The following is a 26,867-nucleotide window of genomic DNA, read 5'->3' as shown; positions in this document are numbered from 1 at the left end:
ACTCAGACAAGCCGAAAGTATCACTTCTTTACAAATGCAACTGTGCTTATAGCGCTGCCCTTCACTCCACCGAACTCGAATTTAGGATACTCAATGGTTTTCAGTACTTTCAACTCGCCTTTTGCAACTATCTTTATCAGCTCTTCCTCGGCATAGTTGCAAGAAGTGATAATGAAAACTCCAGTTTCCTTAAGGACCTTTTCAACTACCTTATGGTAAGCATCTAAGATCGATTGTCCGTTTTCTAGCGTTAGACCGCTTAGGGCAATTGCATCCAAAGTCCCTTTGTCCAAGACAACGTCAAACGGCCGGGGGTTCCAGTCCCTACTAAATATATCTGCCGCATAAAATGAAAGGTTTTCCATTGTACTATGCTGCTTCTTCAAGATTTCGTTCGCAAACTCTACGGATTTCTCGGAATAGTCAACACCAACCATGCGGCCTTTAAAGCCTTCTTCAGCTAAAGTGAATAAAAGATGTCCATTTCCGGTACCTAAATCAAGCATAGACGCATCCCAGTCCACTTCACCGTCTTCAACGAACTCTTCCATAAATTTTACCAGATGATGCTCGACATCATTCTCTGAGAACCAACATTCTCCGGTATCTTCAGGATTTTCTTCAAAATTCTTCTTTTCAAGGGAGTAAAACTCATCCCAGTACTCCTTAGTGCCAAGCTTGGACTTATTAAGCTTCAGAGTGTCATCCATAGTCTTTTTGTTGTAATGGTTTTCTTCAAGCTTATGTATATATAGACTTGCTGAATTCTGAATTACCGCCTGAAAAAAATTTCGATCCACATAGTAAACTTATCCCCAGAAAACAAGCAAAACAACCACTTGAAGACCCTTCTAGGACTCTAAAATGGTCAAAATCAACTACCTACCAACCATAGAGGATGCATATGGTTCTCTTTCTGCCGAACAACTCGAAATATTGCGCCAACAGGTCCTTTCGGAAGGCGGAGATATTGCCTCACTCCAATCCCGTTTCAACTATGCATGGGGTCTAGTGAAATCCCAAGATTCAGAAGACCAGCGCCTGGGTGTCAAAATACTCACCGATATCTACAAAGAATCACCCATGAGGAGGAGGGAATCTCTGTACTATCTCACAATTGGCTGCTACAAATTAGGGGAGTACTCTATGGCAAAAAGATATGCAGACGCCCTGTACTCACACGAGCCAGAGAACTCTCAAGCACGTGCCGTGAAAGCCATGGTGGAGAAGAAGATCCAAAGTGAGAGTTTTAAGGGCATTGCCATGATTTCCGCCGGGATCGCTGCCGCCGCAGCGGTCGCTGGCCTTATGATGAGGAACAGAAAGCGCTAACAGGTCACTGCGGAGCGTATACCAAAGCTTAACTTATATAATTTAGTATCAACAGATACCATGCCACTCAGTACTCATCGCTGTATAAATCACGTGATAAACACGTGCATCACAGCTCTATTGCGAAGGTGATGGACCAGCCATGCGAGCCAAGGCTGTAGCAGCAGTAATATGCTGTTCTGATCACTCTCATCTTAACGCTAGTAGCATGAGAAAAGCTTGCAAATGCATATATTCACATTTATTACGTTATTACGTACCTTTTTGCTTTTGAAGACTAGATTCCGCCAGGGTGCCCTTCTACGTGACGTTGTCTTATTAATAAGATGAAACGCGTAAAGTTACGCGTTACTTAACAAAAATTTTCATATTTAATGTGCTTGATCACTACAGGAGTTTGAACTTCATCAATGTATAAAATGAATTCTATTTAACTCTTTTTTGCTATTCTCTATCTCATATATTAAGAATTCTTGTGAGGGCTGATCACATATCATATAAGGTCAATTTAATCACCAACAATGTACGTTTATAAGAGAGATGGCCATAAAGAACCAGTGAAATTCGATAAAATAACAGCTCGCATTTCACGTTTATGCTACGGTTTAGATCCAAATCACGTTGATGCCGTTAAAATAACTCAACGTATAATTTCAGGTGTGTATGAAGGTGTTACAACTGTAGAACTAGATAACTTGGCAGCTGAAACATGTGCTTATATGACAACAGTTCACCCAGACTATGCAACTTTAGCTGCTAGAATTGCAATTTCAAACTTGCATAAGCAAACTACAAAGCAATTTTCACAGGTTATTAAGGATCTATATTCGTACACCAACCCAAAGAATGGGGTTCACTCTCCTATGATCTCTGAAGATGTATATCAGACTGTTATGGATCATAAGGATGAGTTGAATTCAGCAATTGTGTATGATAGAGATTTCCAGTACAACTACTTTGGATTTAAGACTTTGGAGCGTTCTTACTTGCTGCGAATCAATGGCCAAGTAGCCGAGCGTCCACAGCATATGGTTATGCGAGTTGCAGTAGGCATTCATGGTCGCGATATTCCTAAGGTTATCGAGACCTATAATTTGATGTCTATGAGATATTTCACTCACGCATCTCCTACGCTATTCAACGCGGGCACGCCTCGCCCACAAATGTCGTCCTGTTTCTTGGTTGCAATGAAAGATGACTCTATAGAGGGTATTTATGACACCTTGAAGGAGTGTGCGATGATTTCCAAGACTGCTGGTGGTATTGGTTTACACATTCACAACATTCGTTCCACTGGTTCCTACATTGCTGGTACTAATGGTAACTCCAACGGTATTATCCCTATGATTCGTGTGTTCAACAACACTGCTCGTTACGTCGATCAGGGCGGAAACAAGCGCCCAGGTGCCTTTGCGCTGTATTTGGAACCATGGCACTCAGATATCTTCGACTTCGTTGACATTCGGAAGAACCATGGAAAGGAAGAAATTCGTGCCCGTGATTTGTTTCCTGCTCTATGGGTTCCTGACCTATTCATGAAGAGGGTCCAATCTAATGGCGACTGGACCCTATTCTCCCCTAGCGAAGCCCCAGGCTTGTGTGATGTCTATGGGGACGAATTCGAAGAGTTGTACGAACGCTATGTCAGAGAAGGTCGTGGAAGAAAGACTATCAAGGCTCAAAAGTTGTGGTACGCAATCCTAGAAGCTCAGACTGAAACTGGTACTCCATTCATTTTATACAAGGATGCTTGTAACAGAAAGTCTAACCAAAAGAACCTTGGTATGATCAAATCTTCTAACTTGTGTTGCGAGATTGTCGAATATTCTTCTCCAGAGGAAACCGCAGTCTGCAACCTTGCTTCAATTGCTTTACCAGCATTTATTAAGAAGTCACTTGACGGCACCAAGCAATGGTACGATTTCGAAAAGTTGCATTCTATTGCAAAGGTAGTTGCACGTAACTTAAACAGAATTATTGACCGTAACTATTATCCAGTCGAGACTGCAAGAAGATCTAACATGAGACATAGACCAATTGCTTTGGGTGTTCAAGGTCTAGCAGATGCATTTATGATCCTGCGTATTCCTTTTGACTCCCAAGCTGCTAAGGAGTTGAACATTCAGATCTTTGAAACCCTATACCACGCTGCTTGTGAGGCATCTGTTGAATTGGCGATGGAGGAGGGTCCATATGAAACATTTGCAGGTTCTCCAGCTGCCCAGGGTATCTTACAGTTTGACATGTGGGACAGGAAACCAACCGATCTATGGGACTGGACCAATCTGAAAGCAAATATTATGAAGTACGGTATGAGAAACTCTCTTTTGGTGGCTCCAATGCCAACGGCCTCAACCTCTCAGATTCTGGGTTACAATGAGTGTTTCGAACCATACACCTCTAACATGTACTCACGTCGTGTCTTGTCAGGCGAGTTCCAGATTGTAAATCCATACTTGTTGCGCGATCTTGTCGATCTTGGAGTGTGGAATGAAGCGATGAAATCGCATATTATTTCCAACAATGGTTCCATTCAAAACTTACCTAATATTCCACAAGACATTAAGGATCTATACAAGACTGTTTGGGAACTTTCCCAAAAGACGATCATCGAGATGGCCGCTGATCGTGGAGCCTTCATCGACCAGTCACAGTCCTTGAATATCCATATCCGCGCCCCAACAATGGGTAAGTTGACATCAATGCATTTCTACGGCTGGAAACAAGGCTTAAAGACCGGTATGTACTATCTCAGGACTCAAGCCGCTTCCGCAGCTATCCAGTTTACTATTGATAAGCTAGTAGCTGACCAAGCTGCTAACAACGTGACAACCGGAGACCTACAGCGTCCAGTCTACATAGCGGGAAGGTTTAAGCTAAATGAGGATGAAGCTTCATCGGAGGAAGAGTTTAAAGACTCGGAGTCTAATACTGCCGTTTCCGAAATATCCTCGCTCACCAACAGTATCTCATCTATGCATTTTGAAGGTTCTACAGCCCCAATTACATCAACCGCCGGATCTGAGGTTGCCACAAATCAAGAAAGCACCACTACTACCACTTCTACTACTACAGAAGTTAAACCAGATGACGACAGTGAATTTGATATATTCAACTCCAAAGTAATTGCTTGTGCTATTGATAACCCCAGTAGTTGCGAAATGTGCTCTGGATGATGTAATTTCATAGTTATATTTTGATTTTTACTGTGTAATATATTTAGGTTAATATGGGAATGATAAAAGACAGTTAGTAAGTGAATATACGGTTGATTAAGCTGGTTAAGTGGATTTAATATACTTGACGTAGGGTTCTTAAAATACTTTGTGATTTTTGCTGTTGACGTGAACGTCATACTCAAACATTTCTAAAGTTGACAGGTAAAATACAACCACCAACGAAAACCTGTACTAGGTACTTAGCTTCACGTAATGCTGAAAACGGTTATCGAGAAGAAGAGGGACCAGCATTCATCTGCTATAGAGTTAAGTTATCTAACTCCTCAAAGTGGCTCATCAGTTATTAATCTGGGGGGCGAATCGTCAGGAATATCAACGACATCAACTTTTGCTAGGACAAGTTCACCTATAAAACCAATTAGTTGGTGGAAAAAAGCATTATATTCATTGTGGAATGGTCCTGTAAAAGCCTCTGATGAACCACCAAAATTTCATAGAAGATGGGAGGTGTTTGAAGCTCTGGATGACATTCCGTCACGGTTTCAAGCCCGCTTTTCAAACTTTAATATTAGGTTTGTGATACTAATAGTTTATTGCTGCATTTGGTTTGTTGTATGCCTTTGTTTGTTATACCCATCGCTTATTGCACTACCTTACTTCAAAAATGATACAGCAAGGCACAAAGTTATTTCACTTTCTTGTAATAGTCAGTGGAATTGGAAAGGAAAGAACAATGCATGTGGTCTCAATGCCGAGCAATGTGGGCCATTTGAAAACCAAGAGGTTATCATTAAGTGCCCTGCATTGTGTGATCGGTCTAGTTGGGTTTTCTCCTCGATCGAAGTTGGCAACCAGTCGGTTAAGTACAAGAGTTATGCAATTGGAGGAGGACGTATTGAAAATCCTACAGGAGAGGACTTAACTTACCCGTACCGGGGAGACTCCTTCCCTTGTGCTGCGGCAATACATGCAGGCTTGATTTCGTCATCGCATGGAGGTTGCGTCAGACTTAAAATGACTGGGCCTCAGAACTCTTTCCCGTCTGCGAAGGGAAGCCATAGAACTGAATCTGTTGAATTTGATTCCTTTTTCCCCTCCTCATTTGTGTTCAAGGAGATGGATGGTAATGTATACGGCTGCAAAGATCCTAGGTTGGGATATACGCTGGCGAACATTTCTTTCAGCATTTTGGTTTTCTACCTTTATGAAAGTGTCATCGGCTTTTGGGTTGTTGTCATAGCAGGCTATTGGACTTTAATCTTAGCATTGGACCCTCCAATTACAATTGATCCTTATGACAGAAGCACTATCTATAATTTATGGAGTATGGGCTTTGGGCGGTTATTACCGCTCTGCTTTGTGCTTTACTGTCTTTGGAAAGCGTCAGTGCACACTTTAGCATCCGCCTTCCCGGTGATCAAGTTGATACTTTGGCTTCCACTATTCTGGGTTGGCGTCTTAAACAATGTTACGTTTGATAGATTACCGCTCGACCGTCTTACTCCCAAGGACTTGAAACAGTTGGCGGGCGCCTTTGCCGTTGTGGTAATTTTGTGCATTGTACTTATATCCTGTGCAGTAATACAAGCATATAACCTATGGAAAGCAGGAAAGCTGAGAAAGTACTTGAAAATATACCTGCTTATTGCGGTTGGAATGATCATCCTATCCGTATTACCGGGTTTGCATTTAAGATTACATCATTATCTTTTGGGTATAATCCTATTACCAGGCTGTGCAACCAAATCTGGGTCTGCTTATATGTTCCAAGGCCTCTTAATAGGCCTAATCATCTCTGGTGTTGGCAGATGGGGGTTTGCAAGTATAGTAGAGTCCGAAAAGGAGTTATCGAGGGGAGAGGCGGGTTTATTAACCGCCCCACCAATTTTAGAGTATTCCGGCGCCCCATATGCTGTATCATGGCAACCAGTTGAAACCACAGATGGAATGACAGATGAAGCCAACACATTAGACGGATACTCCTTGTTAATAAATGATGTGGAATATTACGTTGGAACCAATACAACTGTGGATGTATCTGCGTTACTGCTCGAGAATGAACATTTCGCACGTGTATTTGATAGAGCCACTGAAGCTAACCCACAGAATTTATCCTTATATTTAAGAGTTTCCAGAGCATCTATAAAAGATGCCGAAATACGTGGAGATTATTCAAAGGCTGGTTACCTCAAGTGGCCCGAAGGAATCTGGACACAACCTGAACCTGGTGTAACCTGAGAAACACATTATTCTCTACAGAGAAAGAAATTAAACAGCACATGGCAAGTGCATTATTTAAACTGGATGGAAAATTAGTTAACCACGCAGCCAGCACATGCCATTATATTGCATGCTTTAAGGTGCCATTTGGCCAAGTCACCGTTTCATAAAGTCATATGGACAATGAAATATTACCCGGCCGTATATTGATGAACCTTAAAGAAGTCTAAATATGTAAAACTTGTAGTAAATAAAGAATAAGCAAGTATAAACAGTTTTTAACAAAATAATAGACAATTATTATTTCATTAGTTGTTGTTGCTTTAGGTTTTAATTTACCTTTAGGTTATTTACAAAATGGAGGGGTTAGCTATGCAAAGAATATCGGATTTCATTAAGGATGACTCAAATCTTGAAAACTTAGCTCAGATAAAAGAACAAATTAAGAAAGAGAAGTCAACTGTGGAATATCAATTGACGAAACTATCGAAAAGCCGTTATGGAGAGATACAGAAGTGCTTAGAAACAATTAGTAATAGCACTGTTGTGGTTGATGCTCTTCGGGAAAAGTTGAGAAGTATTGATAGGTTGAGTAAAGAGAACAAGTATTCTATCAAAAGCTATGAGGTTTTTAATAAAGTGACGAGAATCCACGAATTGATTTCCAGGACAACTGACATTTACAATAAGATAGTGAATTTTGGTGACTTTTGCAATATGATCGATGTATTTTTAAATGAAAATTTTAGTCAAGATTTGTTAGAGACAGGGTGCCCGAGGCTGCTGGAAATCCATTTTATGTTAAATAGGGCTCGAGATTTCTGTGATCAGATGACTATTTTTGCGAATGTTTCTACGGAGGATGTACAAAGGACTGTAAAAAGGGTGTTTGCCAAACTTCCTGGCCAAATTGAGAAGTTTGACGATTTAATGACCAGTATAATCTACGATTTGCTTGAGGGGGCTCGAAAGGAGAACTGCTCATTATTAATTCGCTTTTTCAAAGTCATTGATTTTGAGATTCGTGAGGACCAGAAAATAATACAAACACGTCTCATAATCAAAAATAAAGAACTAGAAATGGAATCTAACCGTGTGAAGAAGCTTCCCAGTAAACTAGCACGTTTGGATGAAAATTTAGAACCTAAGATCATAGAATACCCAACTGATCAGGCTTTGTTTGAAGAGATTATGAACGGTACTATTCAGACACGTACCAATGCTCGCGGTTATAAACAGTTCTTATTTAATGCCATAGATCAAGCTATCAAAGATCTATTTGAAGATGTCAGAAAAGAATACTCTGGTTCACGGCGCTTTGAAGTTTTAGATAATTTAGACTGGGTTTTCAATGATTTGGTGATTGCGAAAGATCATTTGAGCAAATTCTCTCCTGCAGATCTGGACATGTTTTCCAAGTACTACGATTCTTACTACAAAGAATTAAACCGGTTAGTACTGGAATTGATTAATTCAGAGCCAGAATCTGCAGTAATCTTGCATATATTAGACTTTGATAAAATGTTCATGTCAACTTTAAAGAAAGATTTCGGTTTCAGCAAAGAGCAGGCTGTCAGCATAATTGGGGAAAAAGAAAAAGAGAAGTTGCTGCAAGATTACCTCAACCTGATTGTGAGCAAGATGGGCGAATGGCTGCGGAATCTGGAAGCCACTGAGTTATCTCTATTTGAACAGAGAACATCGCCACCACATACGGATTCAGAGAATCTCCTATTTTTGGACGGGACAAAAACGTGTTTCCAAATGTTTACGCAACAAGTGGAAGTTGCTGCTGGCTCCGGTCAGGCGAAAATCCTTGTTGGAGTAGTGGAGCGGTTTTGTGAGCTCATGTCACAGCGTCAGAGTAACTGGATGAGAACCATTGGGAAAGAAGTGAAGAAATGCATCCAGTATAACCGAAAGTATGAGGAGAACCCAGAAAGTATCAAAAAGGAGGATGAGAGTGCAGGAGGGTTGGTAGAATATCTTGTGGCGGTTGCCAATGACCAAATGAAAGCCGCAGATTACGCAGTTGCAATTTCGCAAAAGTATGGTTCAATGGTTTCCAAAGTGCATGAGCGTACAATTATCAACCATATAGAGCAAACATTAGATGGCTTTGCCGAGGTCGCCAAATGCAGTACTAATGGCTTGGTGATTTTGATATTTGATGATTTACGTAAACCATATTCGGAACTGTTTAGCAAATCGTGGTATACTGGCAACCAAGCACAGCAAATCTCGGATACTCTATTCGAATACCTCAGTGACATAAGAAGCCAAATGAACCCATTCGTGTATTCCACGTTGGTGGAATCAATCATTGAGGAAACGATCCTCAAATTCATTCATGCATTGAAGTTCGACCATGTTTTCAAGACAAAGCAGAATAAGTTCCTTGAATGCATGAAACGTGATTTCGAAATCTTCTACAAGCTTTTCATTCAATTTGTTCCAAATGAGGAGAAACATATAATCGATGAGAAATTCAAGCTGATGGAGTTTTTCATGGACTTCAGTTGCAGCCCTGTTGACATTATTATAGAAACATGGGTTCAATGTCTTGATGTTTACTGGGACACACCCCTCGAATTCCTCCAAAGCATATTAAAATGCAGAAAGGGCCTTGACTCAACGAGCATCAAACAGTTAACCGCGCAGGCGCAGGCAATCGCGAATGATCCGGCCCGTCTGGATGCGATCAAGTCTCAAGACTTGCAACCCACCTTCATTAGCCGCTTTAAATAATACATTAGAGAAAAATTTAATACTAAAATACCGATCTATTTAATAAGCCACAACACAGTAATTAAAAATTCACTTCCACCTTTCGTTACACGGTGATTATACATGCCGTCCTTAACTGCGTCCCAGGATGCGCCTAGCCGCCCAGATATTTCCAATCCTTCCCTAGATGTTCCTCGCACTTCCGTAACGTTAACAACAAACTTGTGCCGTGAGGAAACTTCCGTCAACCGTTCTAGGGCTGTTTTAATAGGATCATAATTATCGTCTACTTGTTCTTCGTCCGAAAACACGCCTTCTAAGATTTGAACTAAACGCTCTTCAGTAAACGGTGCACTCTCTGTCCTACTTTGAAGACATTCCTTATTTACCGTGTAATCAACCTCCTGCAGGTCATCGTTCCCACCATAGTCACTATATTCCTCCACCATTGGTCCTTAGGGTGTTATGATGAATAAGAAACACGCATACCCCTTAGTGGCTAAAAACGTTTCACTGCTTTTTCCTTGCTGCCTTTGAAGCTGTTTGAAACTTACCCGGACACTATTACCCGGATTACCCCACACAATGTCACGTGGGACATTTTACAGCCTCATCATCCGCTACGGCGAAAATGACGAATTTCAGGGCTACCGGGCATTTACACGGGCGTTTACACGGGCGTTTACACACTGCAGTGGACGATAGCTTTAAGATACCCGCAACGTCCGCAACGTCCGCACAAGCCTTTTGCTGGACTTAAGAGCATATCTATATGCAAATAACACCGATGTAGACTCGGTCATTAGCACTGTGACCTTTGTAAGATTTATAACAATTAAATTAACCTGGCTTTTTCTTTTTTGTAGGGAATTAGCAAGCCCCCCTTCCTATACTACCCCGTAGGAAAACCTCTTTTAAGGCAGGTTAAATGATGGTAATTTCCGTGTTCAGGTAAAATTTATTTTCACCCACCATGTCATCCTAATTGACCCCGCTTTCACTTAACTACGAATAACTCTGAGTTTTGGTTGGGTGCCGGAGATGGGGAGGTATAAGTAGGGGCTATAAGTCAGTATGTAGCTGTAATTGAGAACTTACATTCCTAATAGCATCTCATAATCGTGCAAAAAAATGATAGCTACGTCCGAAGTTCGTACAATAGCTAAAAGGTTCGCCAGAAGCTACTCTAATCTGCCTTTGAGCGTTAATATTACCCTACCCAACGGTATTACTTATAAACAACCAACAGGTCTCTTCATTGACGGAAAGTTCGTCCCTTCCAGGCAGAAGAAGACATTCGAAGTTGTGGACCCTTCTACAGAAGCTGAGATCACCCATGTTTATGAAGCGCGCGAGGAAGATGTCGACGATGCTGTGATTGTCGCTAAGCGGGCATTTGATTCATGGTCCGTCGCTGATCCGGAATTCCGTGCGAGATGCTTATTTAAGCTAGCGGACCTCATCGAAGCTAACCATGAGACTTTGGCTGGGATTGAGTCTATGGACAATGGTAAATCGCTACAATGTTCAAGAGGCGATATATCTTTGGTTGCTCGTTACCTGAGACTATGTGGAGGCTGGGCTGATAAGCTCAATGGTACTTACATTAATACTGGGTCTGATTCCCTCAATTATACAATCAGAGAACCCTTGGGTGTCTGTGGGCAAATCATCCCATGGAACTTTCCTTTGTTGATGTGGTCATGGAAAATCGGACCTGCTCTAGCTACTGGTAACACGGTTGTGTTGAAGCCAGCTGAAAGTACTCCATTATCTGCTCTATATGTTTCGCAATTGGCCAATGAGGCCGGTATTCCAAACGGTGTCATGAATATTTTACCTGGTTTCGGTAAGATTGTTGGTAACCGTTTGTGTACTCATCCTGGTATTAGTAAGCTTGCTTTCACGGGTTCTACCGCTGTTGGTCGTCTAGTCATGAAGGCCTGTGGTGATACTATAAAGAAGGTTTCCCTGGAATTGGGTGGAAAGTCTCCAAATATTGTCTTTGCTGACGCGGACTTGGACCAAGCCGTAAGCAACATTGCATTCGGTATTTTCTACAATTCTGGTGAAGTTTGCTGCGCTGGTTCAAGAATTTACGTTCAGGACACTGTTTACGATGAAGTTTTGCAGAAGTTTAAGGCATACTCTGAGAACATCAAGGTTGGTAACCCATTCGATGAAGAAGTGTTCCAAGGTGCTCAAAATTCAAAGGTTCAATTTGACAAGATTATGTCCTACGTTGGAATTGGTCTTAAGGAGGGTGCCACTCTTCTCACTGGTGGTGAGAGACATGGAGACAAGGGCTACTTCATCAAACCTACTATTTTTGCCGATGTTAAAGAGGATATGAGAATTGTTAAGGAGGAGATCTTCGGACCATTTGTTACCATTGCAAAATTCTCTACTGTTGATGAAGTTATTAGTTTAGCTAACGATTCTGAATATGGTCTAGCAGCTGGTATTCATACCAAGGACATTAACAAGGCTGTTGAGGTTTCAAACAGAATCAAGGCAGGTACAATTTGGGTGAACACTTACAACAACTTCCACCCAAGAGTGCCATTCGGTGGATTTGGTCAATCTGGTATCGGTTCTGAAATGGGAGAACAAGCTCTGGACAACTATACCCAAACAAAGGCTGTGAGAATTGCAATCACAAAGCCAGAGAAATAATAGGTGCAAGTATTCCAAGTCTACTTGTTTAGACTGGAATTTGATTGATTGAAGCGCATGCAAACATAGTCATGCGAATATATCCATGCGACATAGCCGTGTACGAATATATGTAAGAATTACTGTTATTTGGTACATAGTAAATATACTTTTAGGTTAAAGAATTGTTAAGAACTTGAGTTAGACAAAATGGCTCTCTTTTCGCTGATATGCCGTTGCACGCTGGATTCTCAGGCACATTTTAGAACAAGAATAACAGTAGATTAGCACGCAATCTCATATGCGTGGATGCCTTATTGTCTTTTTATACAGCTCGGATGGCTGTATTGAATCAGCAGCATTACGACACCACGTGATTACACTCACGTGATCAAAAAGAAATATGACTGCGCACCCATACATCCAAATATCATTTTTTATTGCGTTGTTGATTGTCACTCGTGCGATGGCCACCGTCCCAGTCTAGGTCGGCTCAGCCGTACAGCCCAGGGCTCCCCTACACTCACTGCTCGGGCGGACCATCCTCTCTAGCTCCCCACTAGCGGGACGGGTTCCCAGTGCAGCCTCGTAGCTTCACTGTCTAACAGTCCGAAGGTTCAACGTACCAGACTTTTTCCAGCTATTAGGAGCTTATTACTTGTAGAGTTATTGGGTTAAATTATTGATCACGAAGCCTATTACAGAGGGTATAAACAGGAATGGTATGTCAATCATAGTGTTAACTACGGACTGTGCGATCAATATAAGAGAACTTGTAATATATTAGATGGTGGTTATACGTTCAAATGAGAGATATCTGAAATATTAATCAATACACGCTTCCATGAACGACAAAATGAGCCTGGAGTTAAAACAAAGAACCAGTTAGAACTATAATATAAAATATACACCGACGAACACGGCTGGGGCTTTTAAAGTCATAATTATTGTCATCCGGAGAGGTTCCTTAGTTGATACACAGTTTGTCAGATCTAAGGCCATGTTTACTAACTAACTTTAACAGTCTGACGCTATTACTATTCGTACTAGAAAGGTTATCACCAACCCATTGTTGGCTAGAAAGCAATTTGTCGTTGACGTTTTGCACCCAAACAGAGCTAATGTCTCCAAGGACGAGTTGAGGGAAAAGTTGGCTGATGCCTACAAGGCTGAAAAGGACTCTGTCTCTGTTTTCGGTTTCAGAACCCAATACGGTGGTGGTAGATCTACTGGTTTCGGTTTGGTCTACAACTCTGTTGCTGACGCTAAGAAGTTCGAGCCAACCTACAGATTGGTGAGATACGGTATGGCTGAGAAGGTCGAAAAGGCTTCCAGACAACAAAGAAAGCAAAGAAAGAACAGAGGTAAGAAGGTCTTCGGTACTGGTAAGAGATTGGCCAAGAAGGTTGCCAGACGTAACGCTGACTGAAGCAATTCTCATCATTTATACACTACTAAACCTTTTTGTATATGTGTTTTAATAAACCTTAAATATAAGTCAACTATCATTTCGTTACGTGCTCAAGCATTAGCAGTTATCAGAGACACTCAGAGGACATGCTAGACTTTCTATAGTTTCTTGTGTTAGTTAACAAGTACATTTATGTATTCCCGATGAAGCCTATAATTTTACATAGCCGTTGTTTTTAAAGCCTACTAAATGAAGAAACATACAAGTACGCTAGAAGAATCAGCATATATCACGTATTACAATGATATTTGGTTTAGGTAGACTATTTTACGTGATACTGCTTCTGGTGAATTCAGTAGCAGTTTTGAGTGAGGAGAGGTTTCTAAGAAGAAGTATGTTTAAGTGTACCAAGGGGTGGCAGTTTAAAGAACACAGTAAACTAACAAATATCTATTACAGTTGGTCTAGGTTCAAAGTCACAGCAACCAGCTTTTGGACAGAATGATAACTCTACAAAGTCGAAACTAATCAAGTTAATCGGTGCAGTGCAAACGCTGTTAAGGATCCCATTGATTGGAATAAACATCCTGGTAATCTTATATGAATTAGTATTGGGATAATAATCGCAAAAGCATACTCCTATTGCACTAGTTTTATGCATTTAGCAGTCAAAGACATTTCTACCTCTGCATGTGTCCTTCATTAACCATCGAAGAAACTGAATACGTCGGTATATACATGTATCACCTGTGACAGCGAACATGTAAGCTATAAAAGAAAATGTAATAAGCACGTAATGAAACCAACTCCTAGCATATTAATTGACTGTTGCGTTACATAGAAAGTTCTTTAATATATCTAATCTATCAAGGGAGCTCATAAATGTTTGCCAAGAACTCCTACCTTGAGAGTCAACGTCCAGTTGTTGCGTAAAGTAAAGGAGAAGACAATCGTAAACAAAAAGAAATTGATTTATCGTCTGCACCATGGACATCCTTTGCTTCCTGAAGCGGTCAATTGTGAGGACCACAGGATCGAAAGGATTCTTCGAAGTAGCACCCGAAACGAGTGCCTGTCCATAAACTTCATCGATACTTTCCAAGTTAGATAGGATTGTGTCCACAGTGCATAAGGTCCCTGTTCTGCCGCATCCCGCTGAGCAGTGAACTAATATAGTCGGCGGATGATCATTACTGTAGAATCCTCGTTTAATCAGACGATCCAACAGATAATTTTTTATACTGATCATATAGATAATATAGGATGGATGAGTCAAAATGCCCAAGTCTGGCCAGCCCGTTATTTGCACTTGTAAGAACGTATGGGTAGACTTGCCCTGATTATAAGTTAGTTTTATCCTCCTCAAATATAGATCATCTAGTCTATCCGTTTCCATTAGTTCCACTTTAATTCCATTATGGATGCTAGAGTCCCAAAAGTTGCTGCACTTCTCAATCCCACACTCATATTGGTCTGTTAACGTGAGAACAAGCGGGACGTTGTTATTAATAATACATGTGTAGAAGTCATGAATAGTTTCACTTAATGGAGCTTGCGTTGCAATATACCTAAGAGATTCGCCGGGTGTTCTAATGTCCGTAAACGGACCCGTTAGGTAGTTTGCATTAATGTATGTCTCCACTAAGGACTGTTCATCGAATGATACCTCATTAACTTTTATGGCAAGATCTTTCTTTAATACCACCCTTGTGTGTTCATATGGGATAATGCCTTTGTATCTATTTTTGGTTCCTAGTTCTAGACCGCATGAGACAGATATCGTAGGGTTATAGTCCGTTTCAAAATTAAGTTCATTATCATTCAATTCAACGCTTAAACTGTCAGGGCATGATGTAGGCGATATAACAAATAGTCTATCCAATCTCGCTCGTTCCATTAGGTCGAGGCGCTGGAATTGCTCAACAAATTGTAATTTCGAGCATTCTAGCATTAGTTCTTGAAACCATTGTGGAATTTTCATGTTTATTAGATCTCTTTGATGCATAGTTAACAGCTTTTCGAAACCCACCTGGAACCTTAGTTTCAGTGGAGAGCTGTATATGTCCTTGGAACTTGACGTAGATGGTTCATAGTCGTCCTCTTCGTGCGAAGAGCACTTGCTGCTCTCGCTCATATCGACAGCAACCAGGTAACTTTCTAAGTTGTTGCTTTCTTCTGGGTGTCTGAAATGGAACGAGGAGAAGGACTGTGTAGACCCGATGCTTAATCGTGTCTGCCTTCTAGGAAGTTGGAACTTCGTCAATTGCAAAGATATTTTTGACGAAGAGTCGTCTGAATCCACTGGTGAGACATTAGACGAAGAGAGCGGGGACGAACACGATAAGAGCGTATCTAGCTTATTGCACTCGGCCAGCTGCTCCTTATACTCGTCCAAAGTGGTCGACTCCACCAGCGCCGGATATTGTAACTGAAATTGCAAAAATCCTTCATTCAGAATGGAAACACCAGGCCTCTTGAATTCCGAACTGCCCCAGTCGTGCTCGAGGAACTTCGAGCAAATACCAAAACATGCGAGGCTTGTAGATCCATTCGGGCTTATTGGCAGCTGGTCATATATTATGATGGAAGGAATGCCCTGAACAGTTCTACCCTCCAGCTTATGCTGTATTTGAATTCTTTCAGACTCCGGTAGGTTCTTCAACAGCTTCACCAAGTCGAAGTTCTTCCTCTTCAACAGCGTTGACGGCAGGCTCACATTAATAGCGCCTTTGATGTGCGCTTTCGAATACTCCATGTAGCAACGAACGTCGATTACAAGCACATCACGATTATCAACAAGTAGAGTCTTCAAATCCACACAGTCCAAAATCGCACATTTATCGTGAACCGGGTACTTCTGCTGGCTTGCACTATTTATACTAAAGTGTTTGAGTGGAATAAACGATGATAACATCCCAACTGATAACCTGCTCGGCGATGATACACTACCTTTCGAAGGCTGTATATTTGGCTGCGATTTAGACTTTATATGTCCAAAGTTCGCCTTTGGACCACTTGACGGCGTATTCCGTACATTTATTACCGTTACAGTCTCAGATGGAAGCGGAATAAGATCATCCATTCCTACTGTTGTCTGCGTCATCAAGATGTCGGTAACAAGATCTTAGTAGCTTTTATAAATCTACCCAAAAATAACCCCCAAGTAAAAAATTCACCTAATCAGACAGTATTATATCAATCCACGAGCGAATTTCTATCCAAAAATTCTCCCTTTATAATACTACCTAAATTAACTTGCGTTACTTAAGTATGTATCCTTAACCTTTCATGAATACTTTGAGTTAAGTAAGAATGAACGAATTAGTTATATTATTTAAGTGGTATAAAAAATGGTAGTCACTAAGGCAACTCTCAGTGCCATGAAATAACTCTAATTAATTAATTATTAAGTATTATTAGTATACTACAATTGAGCAAGATATTTTAATCGCTGCTTACATACTGCTCTTTCGAGAACGCAGAATCGACCTTTTGGCCGCATATTTTGTGATGCAGGCAATGCAAGTTAATTATGAAACTTCGCTGCTATAGATACCGATATTACAAGCAAGCCTGCCTACGAATAACATCATAGCGTTCTTTTTATGGTTCTAGAACTGCTAAACTGCTAAAATAGAAGCTGCCCTATGGCCTCCGAATACAATAGGAGATGGTGACGAAATAATCCGAGGCTGAAGGCGAAAAAGTAATGGACAAAACCGGAATCGAACCGATGACCTCTTCCTTGCAAGGGAAGCGCGCTACCAACTGCGCCATTTGCCCAGGAAAATTTTATGTTTGAGGTTGGTGGAATTGTTCCTATGTTCTAGTGCAAGCGACATTATTACACCGCAGTTACGGATGTAGTGTTTCAAAGTTAACGAGGTTGGTTTTTACAAAGAGCGATTAACAAATGTCACCATACAGCGATAGCTAGTATAAGGTACTGGATATAGATAGATGACTGCATTCGTGCTGATATCACCGCCGAATGTGTTTTGCGATCAATATCTGTCAATGCACGAGAGGACTGTGGCATTTTGAAGATAACCATTGTTTGCACATAATGGAACATACAATATACTTTTGTACATGACCGAAGATTGCACGGCTGTTGCAAACAAAGGGTGCAGCAGTCACAATGTGCAATATTATACGTTATAGGTGCACGCAAATCACACCCAGACAGATCTACGAGTAGGAGGGTTGGCCGAGTGGTCTAAGGCGGCAGACTTAAGATCTGTTGGACGGTGTCCGCGCGGGTTCGAACCCCGCACCCTTCATTTTTTGCACCTCTTAAGGTCTGGTAACAGCCACGCTGGGAAACGGCTATAGGATACTCATACCTTCAGAGGGTAGGTTAAAATAGCACAATGATGCGTTAGATGAGTAATTTCAATTATTCTATGTTGATTACGTGTTCTATAAGTTTTAAGATTTGCCCTTCTTTATCGTCGGGGCTGAATGAAGTCGTATCCTCTAGTCGCTTCTGCAGTACTTGGTCAAGTAGTTCTCTTACTTCTTTTAATAGGACACCATTCTTGCACCAAGTTCGTATTGGGAGCCATTGATCAACGACAATGCCTGGAGAATGCTCGGTTCCGTGAATCTCGTAGTGGATAGGGCCTCCAAATAGAAGCAGTGCTAGAGTGGATGTCGGTGTCAGGTCACGCAAAAAAAGTTTGGATGTTGAAAAAGCTGCATTGTAGACCACAAAGGGAGCTTTGGACGAGGAGAGTGTGAGCTTAGATAAGGACGGGGAGATGTTATCATCCATCGCACTGATAGGTTGGGCCTGGGAATTTTCCGATGTGAATAGCACCGACGAAGGATGTATAAACGCCCGAGTAGTAGGGAGTGGAGCGTTTCCGGTATCATTTTTGGGCTCAACAGAAGAGAGATGGTCTATGTATTCCTCGTTGATAATCCAGAACTTAGTCAGCTTGGCCTCCGAGTCTACCTCTACAGCGCCTGAACTGACAGAGATGAACTTTGGATCTGGATATTGAACTCGTGCCACGTTGGGATAGAATGCACCAGTTATTATGCACTTTAACACGTTATAATTACCTGCATTTCTGTTCAAATGTTCAACAGATCCAGGCTTGTATCCCAAAGGAAGTAGCCCGGCATCCGCCAAAATAGAATAGTACTGAGTAATCGAGTTCTGAATTTCCTCAAGTTTCCTATAGGATAACAAGTTATCTGCCATAAACTTACGGCGACTTGAGCTGTCCTTCATGTCGAGGTATTGGCTTACTATCTCGGTGATTGCTAGTATATCGCCTTTACCTTTGAACTGTGATAATATAGCCTTTATTTTATCTCTGTTTTCACTTGGACCAACAAATGGCATTGCTCCTGCGCCTAATACAGATGTGAGTAAGACACCAATATCTGTGCATCCGAAAATTATCGAATAAACTAAGAGTTTACCATGCTTAGTATCCATAACAGGCATCATGCTCACATATTTACCAAGTTCGGTCAGTGACTTATCTTCTTCTCGAAGTAAACCTGTTCTTATTAACATTTGTTCAGACTTCAAAAAGGAAGACATGGGTGGTGGATCGATACCGGTTGCCAAAAATTTCATCACATTTGTTATACTGAGCGATTTCACTGATAGATACAAAGACTCCAAAGGTATTCTTTTGATTTCAGGTATAGGCGATTCCATCATTCCATTAAAGACATTTTTCGAAAATAATTTGTAAGAATAGCCCTCTTGAACTCTACCAGCACGACCTCTACGTTGTTTTACTTCTGCTTTAGAAATAAAGGTTTCTACCAACTTCGTAATATTTTCTTTTGGATTGTAATCCATGACCTTCGCACGACCAGTGTCAATAGTGGCGACACAATCATCAATAGTGATGGATGTTTCAGCGATGTTAGTAGAGACCACAACTTTACGTTTCCCTGGAATCCTATTGAAAACACGCTTCTGGGCTTCGGTTGTCAAAGAAGAGTGCAAGGGTAAAATGACAAGGTCTGAATTATTGTCTTCGCGACTTAAAATTTGACAGCACTTGTTAATTTCACCAACACCGGGCAAAAATACGATAATAGAACCGTTGTTGTTCTCAGAAATCAACCTTTTATGGACATGGAAAACGGTATCAGCTAAAAGATCGAAATTGATCTGGCCACTTTGGAAAAACTTCGAATCCGCTGTTGGTCTCAAGAAAGCTGAGTCTTCGTCAACAAAGTCGATATCGTCGAAGTTTTTTCTTTTAATTTTAAAGTCTAATTCCTCCAAAATATCCTCTAAGAAGTAATCCTTAATTGGAAATGTTCTCCCTTCGATATGACATGTTTTCATACCATCAAAATAATTCTTAAAGATTTCAACATTGACGGTAGCACTCATTAAAACAATCTTCATGCCTGGAATTTTCTTATGAATATTCTTCAATAAAATAACCAAAAGGTCAGTGTCAACACTTCTCTCGTGTACCTCATCTATAACAACAATAGAGTTACTCAAGAAAGTCTTATCCCCCTGTAGGATTCTAACCAAAACACCGGTAGTCATAAAGACTATCCTAGTGTATGCCGATGTCTTGTTACCGCCTCTAATAATATAACCAACCTCACTACCACATTTTGTGCGTCTTTCATCTGATACACGTTCCGCTAAACCTATTGCTGAAATCCTCCTGGGCTGCGTACATATAATTTTGCGCTTCGAAAAGTCCTTCTTATCCTTCATCAAACTATCAAGCAGGAATTGAACAACTTGAGTCGATTTACCGGAACCTGTTTCACCTGTAACGAGAATGACATCATTATTTTCTACCATTTCGACAATTCTCTTTTGTTTACCCCAGGCTGGCAATTTTGATCTTTGACTAATCATTTCACCATATTGTGGTGTTTTAATTCTATCTAAATATTCCTGTTCAATTCGAGTAACCTCATCTTGCGTTAATGTCTTAGTTGCACGACCTCTTCCTTTAGATTCTTTTTTGATTGCTGGTTTTGATTTTTGGTCTCTCAAATTTCCTTCGCCGTTCTTGGTTTCAAAGAACAATGGACCTGGATTGTCAATGATATTTACCAAATGCTCTTGTAACCACCCAAATATGTTGAACAGCAAAATATCTCCAAAGATGCCAGAACTCTCAATATAGTGCAATAACTTCCGCACTATCTGTTGTTTAATATAATTTGGCAATTTATAGTTCTTATCAAACGTCGAAACGATAATTCCAGGAAGCTGAGATGGGTAATACTTTGTCTTGTAAAACTTCACTTTTAAATGTAGTTCTTCGCTTAAATTCATCATGAAGCAGGTATCCTTTTCTATAATAGTATGTTGGTCGGCCTCGTAAATACTCGAGAGTGCATCTAATTCCTGATACCATATCTCTTTCGACTCGTCTGAGGATATTTCAGTAGATTGCATATCACTAGGTGCAAGGGAAGCAGTGAGGATACCAGCAGCTTCAGCCTCGTCAAAGGATGACTGTTCAAGGGCAAGAAGACACTCCTCATACGAAAACCCTGACTCCATTAATCTATCTATCATATTTCTTGTGGCAAGCGGCAATGTTGCCAATTCAACCTTCATCTTCGTATCCTCAATTCTTCTATGGAAAAAAGGTGGCAAATCATCCTCAGGCAGATGAAATAGAAGAAACGAAAGCGCATCTTTATATTTCATCGCCTCTGCAACATGGGAATTGCGGAAACCAAAAGCAAGCAACTGTTGCCGTAACTGCTCGCGTTCTGGGGTAACTTCTCCATTATACATCTTAATATGCCAATCAACATATGATTTCAAAGAATTCTCAATAAAATTCCTCGTTGATTGCTCTAAGTCAATATATGTTGCCATCTCCCAAACCTTCCTAGGAAATTTCACAGTGTGAACTTGTAAGTTTATCTGCTTGGATTTCCGAGAACGAGCATTAGCAGAGGATTCCTTTTCCTCAGGTTGTTTTAATGAAGTGACCATTATTGGAGGCTTCTTAGCCTTCTTCTCAGACTCCAAAGTTTGTCCTCGCTCCTTCTCTTGTTTCTCCCGTAGTTTACGATCTTCAACTAGTGTTTTAAAAGGATCTACATCAAAGATCTTACAGCATAGTGCCGGGTTCTCTTGATTTAACTTCTTTTTATAATCATCGAGCTCATGCCATATTTTCTTGTGATTCGGCGGCAACATCATATGCATGTTAGTATTATGCGCAATTCGAGCCAATGCTAACGTAGCCGCATAATGCCGGGCCTCTGCTGGTGTCTCCTGAGGAACAAGTAATCCACTATTCGTCTTTTTATCAAAAGTAGGATCTTGCATTCGTACCGTAAGGGTTTCTTTCGTTTTGGGATCTGTGTACGATAATACAGCGAAAGCAAGCATTCCCTTGTCCCCTATACGATTCATAACATATTCTACTTTGTTCCATTTTCGCTTTACAGTTATTTCGTGTAAGAGAGTGTGTGGAAGTTTTCCGGTCCAGCTAGTAGTGTTTGTTACCTTACTTCTGTTGGCCTTTAGCGCCCTCTTCTGGTCTTCTGTGAGCTCCACACGTCCTTTACCTCTCTTTTCCTTCTTATCATTTGATGGCAATTGTTCTGGAGGAGGTGTTGCGGTGCTCTTCGTCTTGTTACCCTTTTTAGCCATCCTATAAAACAGCAGCAGAGGCTTCTTTGCTTGATGAAGCCGTTATAACAATGTTAATCAAATTAGCAATATAGCGGACTAATAAAATTTCACCAGATCCGGGTAACAGGTTTTGTGAAAGTGAAAAATTGTAATACTGGCTTACATTTTTAAAAGCTTCAACTAGTACTAAGATAACTGTAGGATTTACTGTAATAAAACGCTCTTCTGCCCCTATATGAGTCAATGAAGCTCACAAAATTGAGAAATCATTTGAAGGATAACCCCACGTTGAAGCTAGTGGACGAAAATGGTCAGGATATGGATGATATTTCGACAGCTAAAACTTTGATATTAGGTGCGGAAACCTTTCCACTCGACTCAGACACTGATTTTAAACTAGAAGATAAAGAAATACCTCTTAGGGTTGTTGTACATTGCTGGCTACATAAGGATTCCAGTGCGAGTGAATATTTAGCTGATTGTCAAGCTAAACAGCTGACGAACGTATCATTTTTACAGAGAAATGATCTAGTTCAATGGTTATCTGGACAAGCTCAAGTTTCCCAGTATATTGCGATTGATAGTGACTCAAAGGCTGCGGAGGTAGCTGAAGAACGTATGCCTTCGAAGTATGCAGAAGATAGCGGTTTGCAGGAGATCCTGTCTCACGAAAGAGTGCTTATGGACCATAACTCATCTTTGAGAGGTACCAAACCACGGAACTTTGCTTACCTCATAAAAGAGGCAGAACTAAAAATGGTACACCAGCTAAAGAATTCGCGGCGTCCAGAGGCAAACGCAGGGGTGTCAAAGGCGCCTACTGGTCCAAAGCATGCAGCCGTTAATGATCCGATTATCTTGATCCCATCGGCAGCCTCTTCGATATTTACGATCGCCAATATCAAGCAATTCCTCGAGGAATCTCAATACTTGCACCCTAAGGAACTCCCAACTGTTCAGAATGACTTAACTACAGTTGTCAAGAAGTTTGACCGCATTTCCCGGCCAATTAAATTTTTGATTGTTAACAATACTCGTTTATTCACAAAACCGGAGTACTGGAACCGAGTGGTGGGTATCTTTACAACCGGCCACGAATGGCAGTTTAATAACTATCAGTGGTCCAACCCTGCAGACCTCTTCCAGAGGTGCAGAGGCTATTATTTTCATTTTGCCGGAGATGTTATTCCTAAGAATGTCAACCAGTGGAATGTACAGAAAATTGAACTGGATAAAAGCAAGAGATACAAAGACGTAGAGGTGCTTCGCTTCTTTTGGGACACTATGGAGAAAGAGCTGCTGAGTCGCGGCTATCGCTGAACCCGGAATCTCAGTATTCCGTAAATACAAATTTGATGAAAAACAACAATAACGTTCTATTAATGACTGAGGAACTGTATCGACAAGCCGACTCCTACATTTAGATAATTTTGAAGCGTAATCCATAAATCTTAGAAGTTAAGTAGTAAATGAGTAATACTGCAAGTCATATCTGCTCATGACTCAAGCCTTCTAGTCATCGACAACTTTCACTCATGCAGCCAGCGATGCCGCATGTATTCATGCGGCTGGTTCGCCAAACTGCTGCTGGCTACATATACATTAGAAAAACAAGATTATTTTGTGTCGCTTTAGAAATACCGCGAGCAATAATTGTAATGGAAGACAAATACAACTAATTACCCGTAACAACAAATATCAATTATAACAAGCCTTAGTGGTAGTGGCGACTTCGCGGATATACATACAAATAAAACCTAAACTTGGTACTCAATGGTCAAAGAGTTCGCGACTTCAGTAGTCTCTATCGCATTCATAAATTCTTCAAAATTGAGCCTTCCGTCACCATCCAAATCGTTTTCCATGACAGCTCTGTCTACTATATGTTGTAATTGTTCGTCCTCTAAGTTATTACCGATCATGATTTTTAGTACGATAAATAACTCCCCATTAGAAATATATCCATCATCATCGATGTCATAAATCTTAAATGCAAATCTCAACTTTTCCTCCCTGTCCCCTCTACCACTAAAGATAGATAGACTATTAATAAACTCTTGAAAATCAATATCACCGCTGTTGTCGGTATCGAAAACTTCCATAATCCTGCCGGCCAAGGGATTAGATGCCACCCCGGGTATCGACATAAACTCACTTCTGTCAATAGAACCCGAACTATCTCGGTCTAGTTTCAGGAATCGCTTCCGTAGTCTATTTATTTCATACCTGTCGACTTTACGGGGAAAATTAGTTAGTATATTACATTACTAAGTCACAAAATACCATAAATCTAGCACACATACAGTTAGTTTCATCCAGTAATTCTTCTAATACTTTTGAGGGAGCTGCACCCATCCTGTAGTTATCGTCTTGTTATATATAGCAAATCAATTTCTTGGTGATACTAAAGGTTATATTAGTTGGTATGCTACAGATAGGGATAGCTGTATTTGTATCTTGATGGCGGTTTGTGGGATCGTCGCCCGGTCGAACGCAAGCAAGCTTGACGTAAAAACGTCTTAGTATGATGGCTTATTAGCGTGACCTAAATATGGCCAGCATAGCCGATTACTTAATGGAGCTTTATCCGAGTCAAATCAGAGTCATTTCTAACGACGCCCGCCGGTGGACATTAACCTCCACGTTTACTACCAAGATATCTAAAGGCGGCTATATTGCTAATCACCAGGAACATATACATGATTTATAGGCGTAGGCGGCTAGAAAAGACATACTTAAGGTGGGAGTTGAAGTCTGGGAAGTTAGTAGGGTATTTTGGGGCGGTTAGTATGTCGAGCTACAACTTGAGCCATTAGTAATTTTATTGATTCTTACGTAGTACAAGTAAAAATTTTCTAATATTATATCATTTCCTGCAAATTGCCACACAAATTGCACATGAGCTAGACTGCGGTATGGGTCATAAATAATTACAATCGGATGTTGAAATAATATGGCGGGTTTATATATATATGTGTTAATATCTGTACATTTTTCTTGAATACTGATAAGTTGTTACTCTTAGTGGAATGGTAGTGTATATATAATTAAAGGCTTTCCTTTAAAAATTACCATATAATGACATCTCCCAGAGTGATAGACAACATGCAAAGTAGCTTTAAGCAAATGAACGTTTCTTCTTCCCCAGGAGTAGTTTCTACTTCTCCTACTTCTTCGTTTATGAATGCTATGTCGCAGCGCCTCTCTGCTGCTAAGCAGGCCAAGACTTTGAAGCCCTTTTCTACTGGCGATATGAAGATTCTACTGCTCGAGAACGTGAACCAGACTGCCATTGATATTTTTAATGAGCAGGGTTACCAGGTTGAGTTCTACAAGTCATCGCTTCCTGAGGAAGAGTTGATTGCTAAAATCAGGGATGTTCATGCCATTGGTATTAGGTCGAAGACCAAACTGACAGCTGAAATTCTAAAGCACGCTAAGAATCTGGTTTGTATTGGATGTTTCTGTATTGGTACAAACCAAGTTGACTTGGACTACGCTGCCACGAGAGGTATTTCCGTGTTTAACTCTCCTTTCTCTAACTCTAGATCGGTTGCCGAGCTGGTTATTGCGGAGGTTATTTCGCTTGCTAGACAGCTTGGAGACAGATCCATTGAACTACACACTGGCACCTGGAACAAAGTTTCACACCGTTGTTGGGAAGTTAGAGGCAAGACGTTGGGTATAGTTGGATACGGTCATATTGGGTCTCAATTGTCTGTTCTTGCCGAGGCTTTTGGTATGCATGTCTTGTACTACGACATTGTTACCATCATGGCGTTAGGTACAGCTAAGCAGGTCTCTACTTTGGATGAGTTGCTAAATAGATCCGACTTCGTGACTCTACATGTCCCAGCTACTGAGGAGACTGAAAATATGATTTCCGCTCCACAACTAGCAGCTATGAAGGACGGTGCCTATTTGATCAACGCTTCCAGAGGTACCGTTGTTGACATTCCTTCTCTAATACAGGCCATAAAGTTTGGTAAGATCGCTGGTGCAGCGCTAGACGTATATCCAAACGAACCAGCCAAAAACGGCTCTGGTGTCTTTAACGATGAATTGAACCCTTGGATCTCAGAACTTGTTTCGCTTCCAAATGTGATCCTTACACCTCATATCGGTGGCTCCACCGAAGAGGCACAAAGTGCCATTGGTGTTGAGGTTGCAGCATCCTTGAGCAAATATATCAACGAAGGTAACTCTGTTGGTGCCGTGAACTTCCCAGAAGTTTCCCTAAGATCTCTGGATCTAGATCAAGAAAACACTGTTCGTGTTCTATATATCCATCACAATGTGCCCGGTGTGCTAAAGACTGTTAACAACATCTTATCCGATCACAATATTGAGAAGCAATTCTCGGATTCTAGAGGGAACATTGCTTACCTGATTGCCGACATTTCAGATGTCAACATGGGTGGAATCAAGGACATTTACGACCGTTTGAACGAAACGCAGTATAAGATTTCCATCAGATTACTATATTAATATAAGATAGATTCACTGTGTAACTAATATTTGAGATATAGAGTAAGCCTTTGTATCATACGAACTTTGAAATAACACTACCTTTATGGTCAACTAAGCATTAAGGTAAATCACTGTACACGAACTTTATTATGGTTGATTTTTATTCAAAGCTCGGTGGCAAATTTCCTTACTTGACTAACATACATTGAATTGAAAGTGAAGTCTGACTTGTGGTGATCTAAAGAGTACCATTTTGAACTGT

At 40.8% G+C, this 26,867-nt stretch overlaps 14 protein-coding genes and 2 non-coding genes across 16 annotated transcripts; 10 read left to right on the top strand and 6 right to left on the bottom strand.

Annotated features, from left to right (window-relative positions):
- Positions 1-20: 20 nt before the first annotated feature.
- EFM4 (Efm4p) lies at positions 21-710 on the bottom strand (the record flags this gene model as incomplete). The annotated part of the gene is made up of 1 exon (XM_018131135.1): positions 21-710. The coding sequence occupies one exon, from the start codon at positions 708-710 to the stop codon at positions 21-23; it is 690 nt and encodes a 229-aa protein (XP_017986977.1).
- A 154-nt stretch (positions 711-864) lies between these two features.
- On the top strand, positions 865-1,332 carry FIS1 (Fis1p; the record flags this gene model as incomplete). The annotated part of the gene is made up of 1 exon (XM_018131136.1): positions 865-1,332. One exon carries the CDS (start codon positions 865-867, stop codon positions 1,330-1,332), a length of 468 nt encoding a protein of 155 aa, XP_017986976.1.
- Positions 1,333-1,853: 521 nt separating this feature from the next.
- Positions 1,854-4,508, top strand: RNR3 (ribonucleotide-diphosphate reductase subunit RNR3; the record flags this gene model as incomplete). Its single annotated transcript, XM_018131137.1, has 1 exon — positions 1,854-4,508. One exon carries the CDS (start codon positions 1,854-1,856, stop codon positions 4,506-4,508), a length of 2,655 nt encoding a protein of 884 aa, XP_017986975.1.
- Positions 4,509-4,763: 255 nt separating this feature from the next.
- AW171_hschr31845 (uncharacterized protein) lies at positions 4,764-6,749 on the top strand (the record flags this gene model as incomplete). Its single annotated transcript, XM_018131138.1, has 1 exon — positions 4,764-6,749. The coding sequence occupies one exon, from the start codon at positions 4,764-4,766 to the stop codon at positions 6,747-6,749; it is 1,986 nt and encodes a 661-aa protein (XP_017986974.1).
- Positions 6,750-7,088: 339 nt separating this feature from the next.
- SEC6 (SNARE-binding exocyst subunit SEC6) lies at positions 7,089-9,479 on the top strand (the record flags this gene model as incomplete). The annotated part of the gene is made up of 1 exon (XM_018131139.1): positions 7,089-9,479. One exon carries the CDS (start codon positions 7,089-7,091, stop codon positions 9,477-9,479), a length of 2,391 nt encoding a protein of 796 aa, XP_017986973.1.
- Positions 9,480-9,514: 35 nt separating this feature from the next.
- Positions 9,515-9,907, bottom strand: TDA2 (Tda2p; the record flags this gene model as incomplete). The annotated part of the gene is made up of 1 exon (XM_018131140.1): positions 9,515-9,907. The coding sequence occupies one exon, from the start codon at positions 9,905-9,907 to the stop codon at positions 9,515-9,517; it is 393 nt and encodes a 130-aa protein (XP_017986972.1).
- Positions 9,908-10,589: 682 nt separating this feature from the next.
- On the top strand, positions 10,590-12,134 carry ALD5 (aldehyde dehydrogenase (NAD(P)(+)) ALD5; the record flags this gene model as incomplete). Its single annotated transcript, XM_018131141.1, has 1 exon — positions 10,590-12,134. The coding sequence occupies one exon, from the start codon at positions 10,590-10,592 to the stop codon at positions 12,132-12,134; it is 1,545 nt and encodes a 514-aa protein (XP_017986971.1).
- Positions 12,135-12,832: 698 nt separating this feature from the next.
- AW171_hschr31841 (40S ribosomal protein eS24) lies at positions 12,833-13,542 on the top strand (the record flags this gene model as incomplete). The annotated part of the gene is made up of 2 exons (XM_018131142.1): positions 12,833-12,835; positions 13,138-13,542. 2 exons carry the CDS (start codon positions 12,833-12,835, stop codon positions 13,540-13,542), a joined length of 408 nt encoding a protein of 135 aa, XP_017986970.1.
- Positions 13,543-13,825: 283 nt separating this feature from the next.
- On the top strand, positions 13,826-14,144 carry YOS1 (Yos1p; the record flags this gene model as incomplete). The annotated part of the gene is made up of 2 exons (XM_018131143.1): positions 13,826-13,916; positions 13,984-14,144. The coding sequence occupies 2 exons, from the start codon at positions 13,826-13,828 to the stop codon at positions 14,142-14,144; spliced, it is 252 nt and encodes an 83-aa protein (XP_017986969.1).
- Positions 14,145-14,341: 197 nt separating this feature from the next.
- PTP3 (tyrosine protein phosphatase PTP3) lies at positions 14,342-16,627 on the bottom strand (the record flags this gene model as incomplete). Its single annotated transcript, XM_018131144.1, has 1 exon — positions 14,342-16,627. One exon carries the CDS (start codon positions 16,625-16,627, stop codon positions 14,342-14,344), a length of 2,286 nt encoding a protein of 761 aa, XP_017986968.1.
- A 607-nt stretch (positions 16,628-17,234) lies between these two features.
- Positions 17,235-17,307, bottom strand: AW171_hschr31838. The gene has a single exon. It is a non-coding gene; the product is annotated as a tRNA-Ala (tRNA).
- A 417-nt stretch (positions 17,308-17,724) lies between these two features.
- AW171_hschr31837 lies at positions 17,725-17,807 on the top strand. The gene has a single exon. It is a non-coding gene; the product is annotated as a tRNA-Leu (tRNA).
- Positions 17,808-17,923: 116 nt separating this feature from the next.
- Positions 17,924-22,153, bottom strand: AW171_hschr31836 (RNA helicase; the record flags this gene model as incomplete). Its single annotated transcript, XM_018131145.1, has 1 exon — positions 17,924-22,153. The coding sequence occupies one exon, from the start codon at positions 22,151-22,153 to the stop codon at positions 17,924-17,926; it is 4,230 nt and encodes a 1,409-aa protein (XP_017986967.1).
- A 225-nt stretch (positions 22,154-22,378) lies between these two features.
- CDC73 (Cdc73p) lies at positions 22,379-23,455 on the top strand (the record flags this gene model as incomplete). Its single annotated transcript, XM_018131146.1, has 1 exon — positions 22,379-23,455. The coding sequence occupies one exon, from the start codon at positions 22,379-22,381 to the stop codon at positions 23,453-23,455; it is 1,077 nt and encodes a 358-aa protein (XP_017986966.1).
- A 437-nt stretch (positions 23,456-23,892) lies between these two features.
- Positions 23,893-24,490, bottom strand: CNB1 (calcineurin regulatory subunit B; the record flags this gene model as incomplete). The annotated part of the gene is made up of 2 exons (XM_018131147.1): positions 23,893-24,368; positions 24,439-24,490. 2 exons carry the CDS (start codon positions 24,488-24,490, stop codon positions 23,893-23,895), a joined length of 528 nt encoding a protein of 175 aa, XP_017986965.1.
- Positions 24,491-25,213: 723 nt separating this feature from the next.
- SER33 (phosphoglycerate dehydrogenase SER33) lies at positions 25,214-26,623 on the top strand (the record flags this gene model as incomplete). Its single annotated transcript, XM_018131148.1, has 1 exon — positions 25,214-26,623. The coding sequence occupies one exon, from the start codon at positions 25,214-25,216 to the stop codon at positions 26,621-26,623; it is 1,410 nt and encodes a 469-aa protein (XP_017986964.1).
- Positions 26,624-26,867: the final 244 nt, after the last annotated feature.

Source organism: Eremothecium sinecaudum, chromosome III (genome assembly GCF_001548555.1).
Source record: "Eremothecium sinecaudum strain ATCC 58844 chromosome III, complete sequence".
Classification (NCBI taxonomy): Eukaryota; Fungi; Ascomycota; class Saccharomycetes; order Saccharomycetales; family Saccharomycetaceae; genus Eremothecium; species Eremothecium sinecaudum.
Note: the sequence above shows the minus strand (reverse complement) of the source record. Positions and strands in the feature narration are given on the sequence as shown.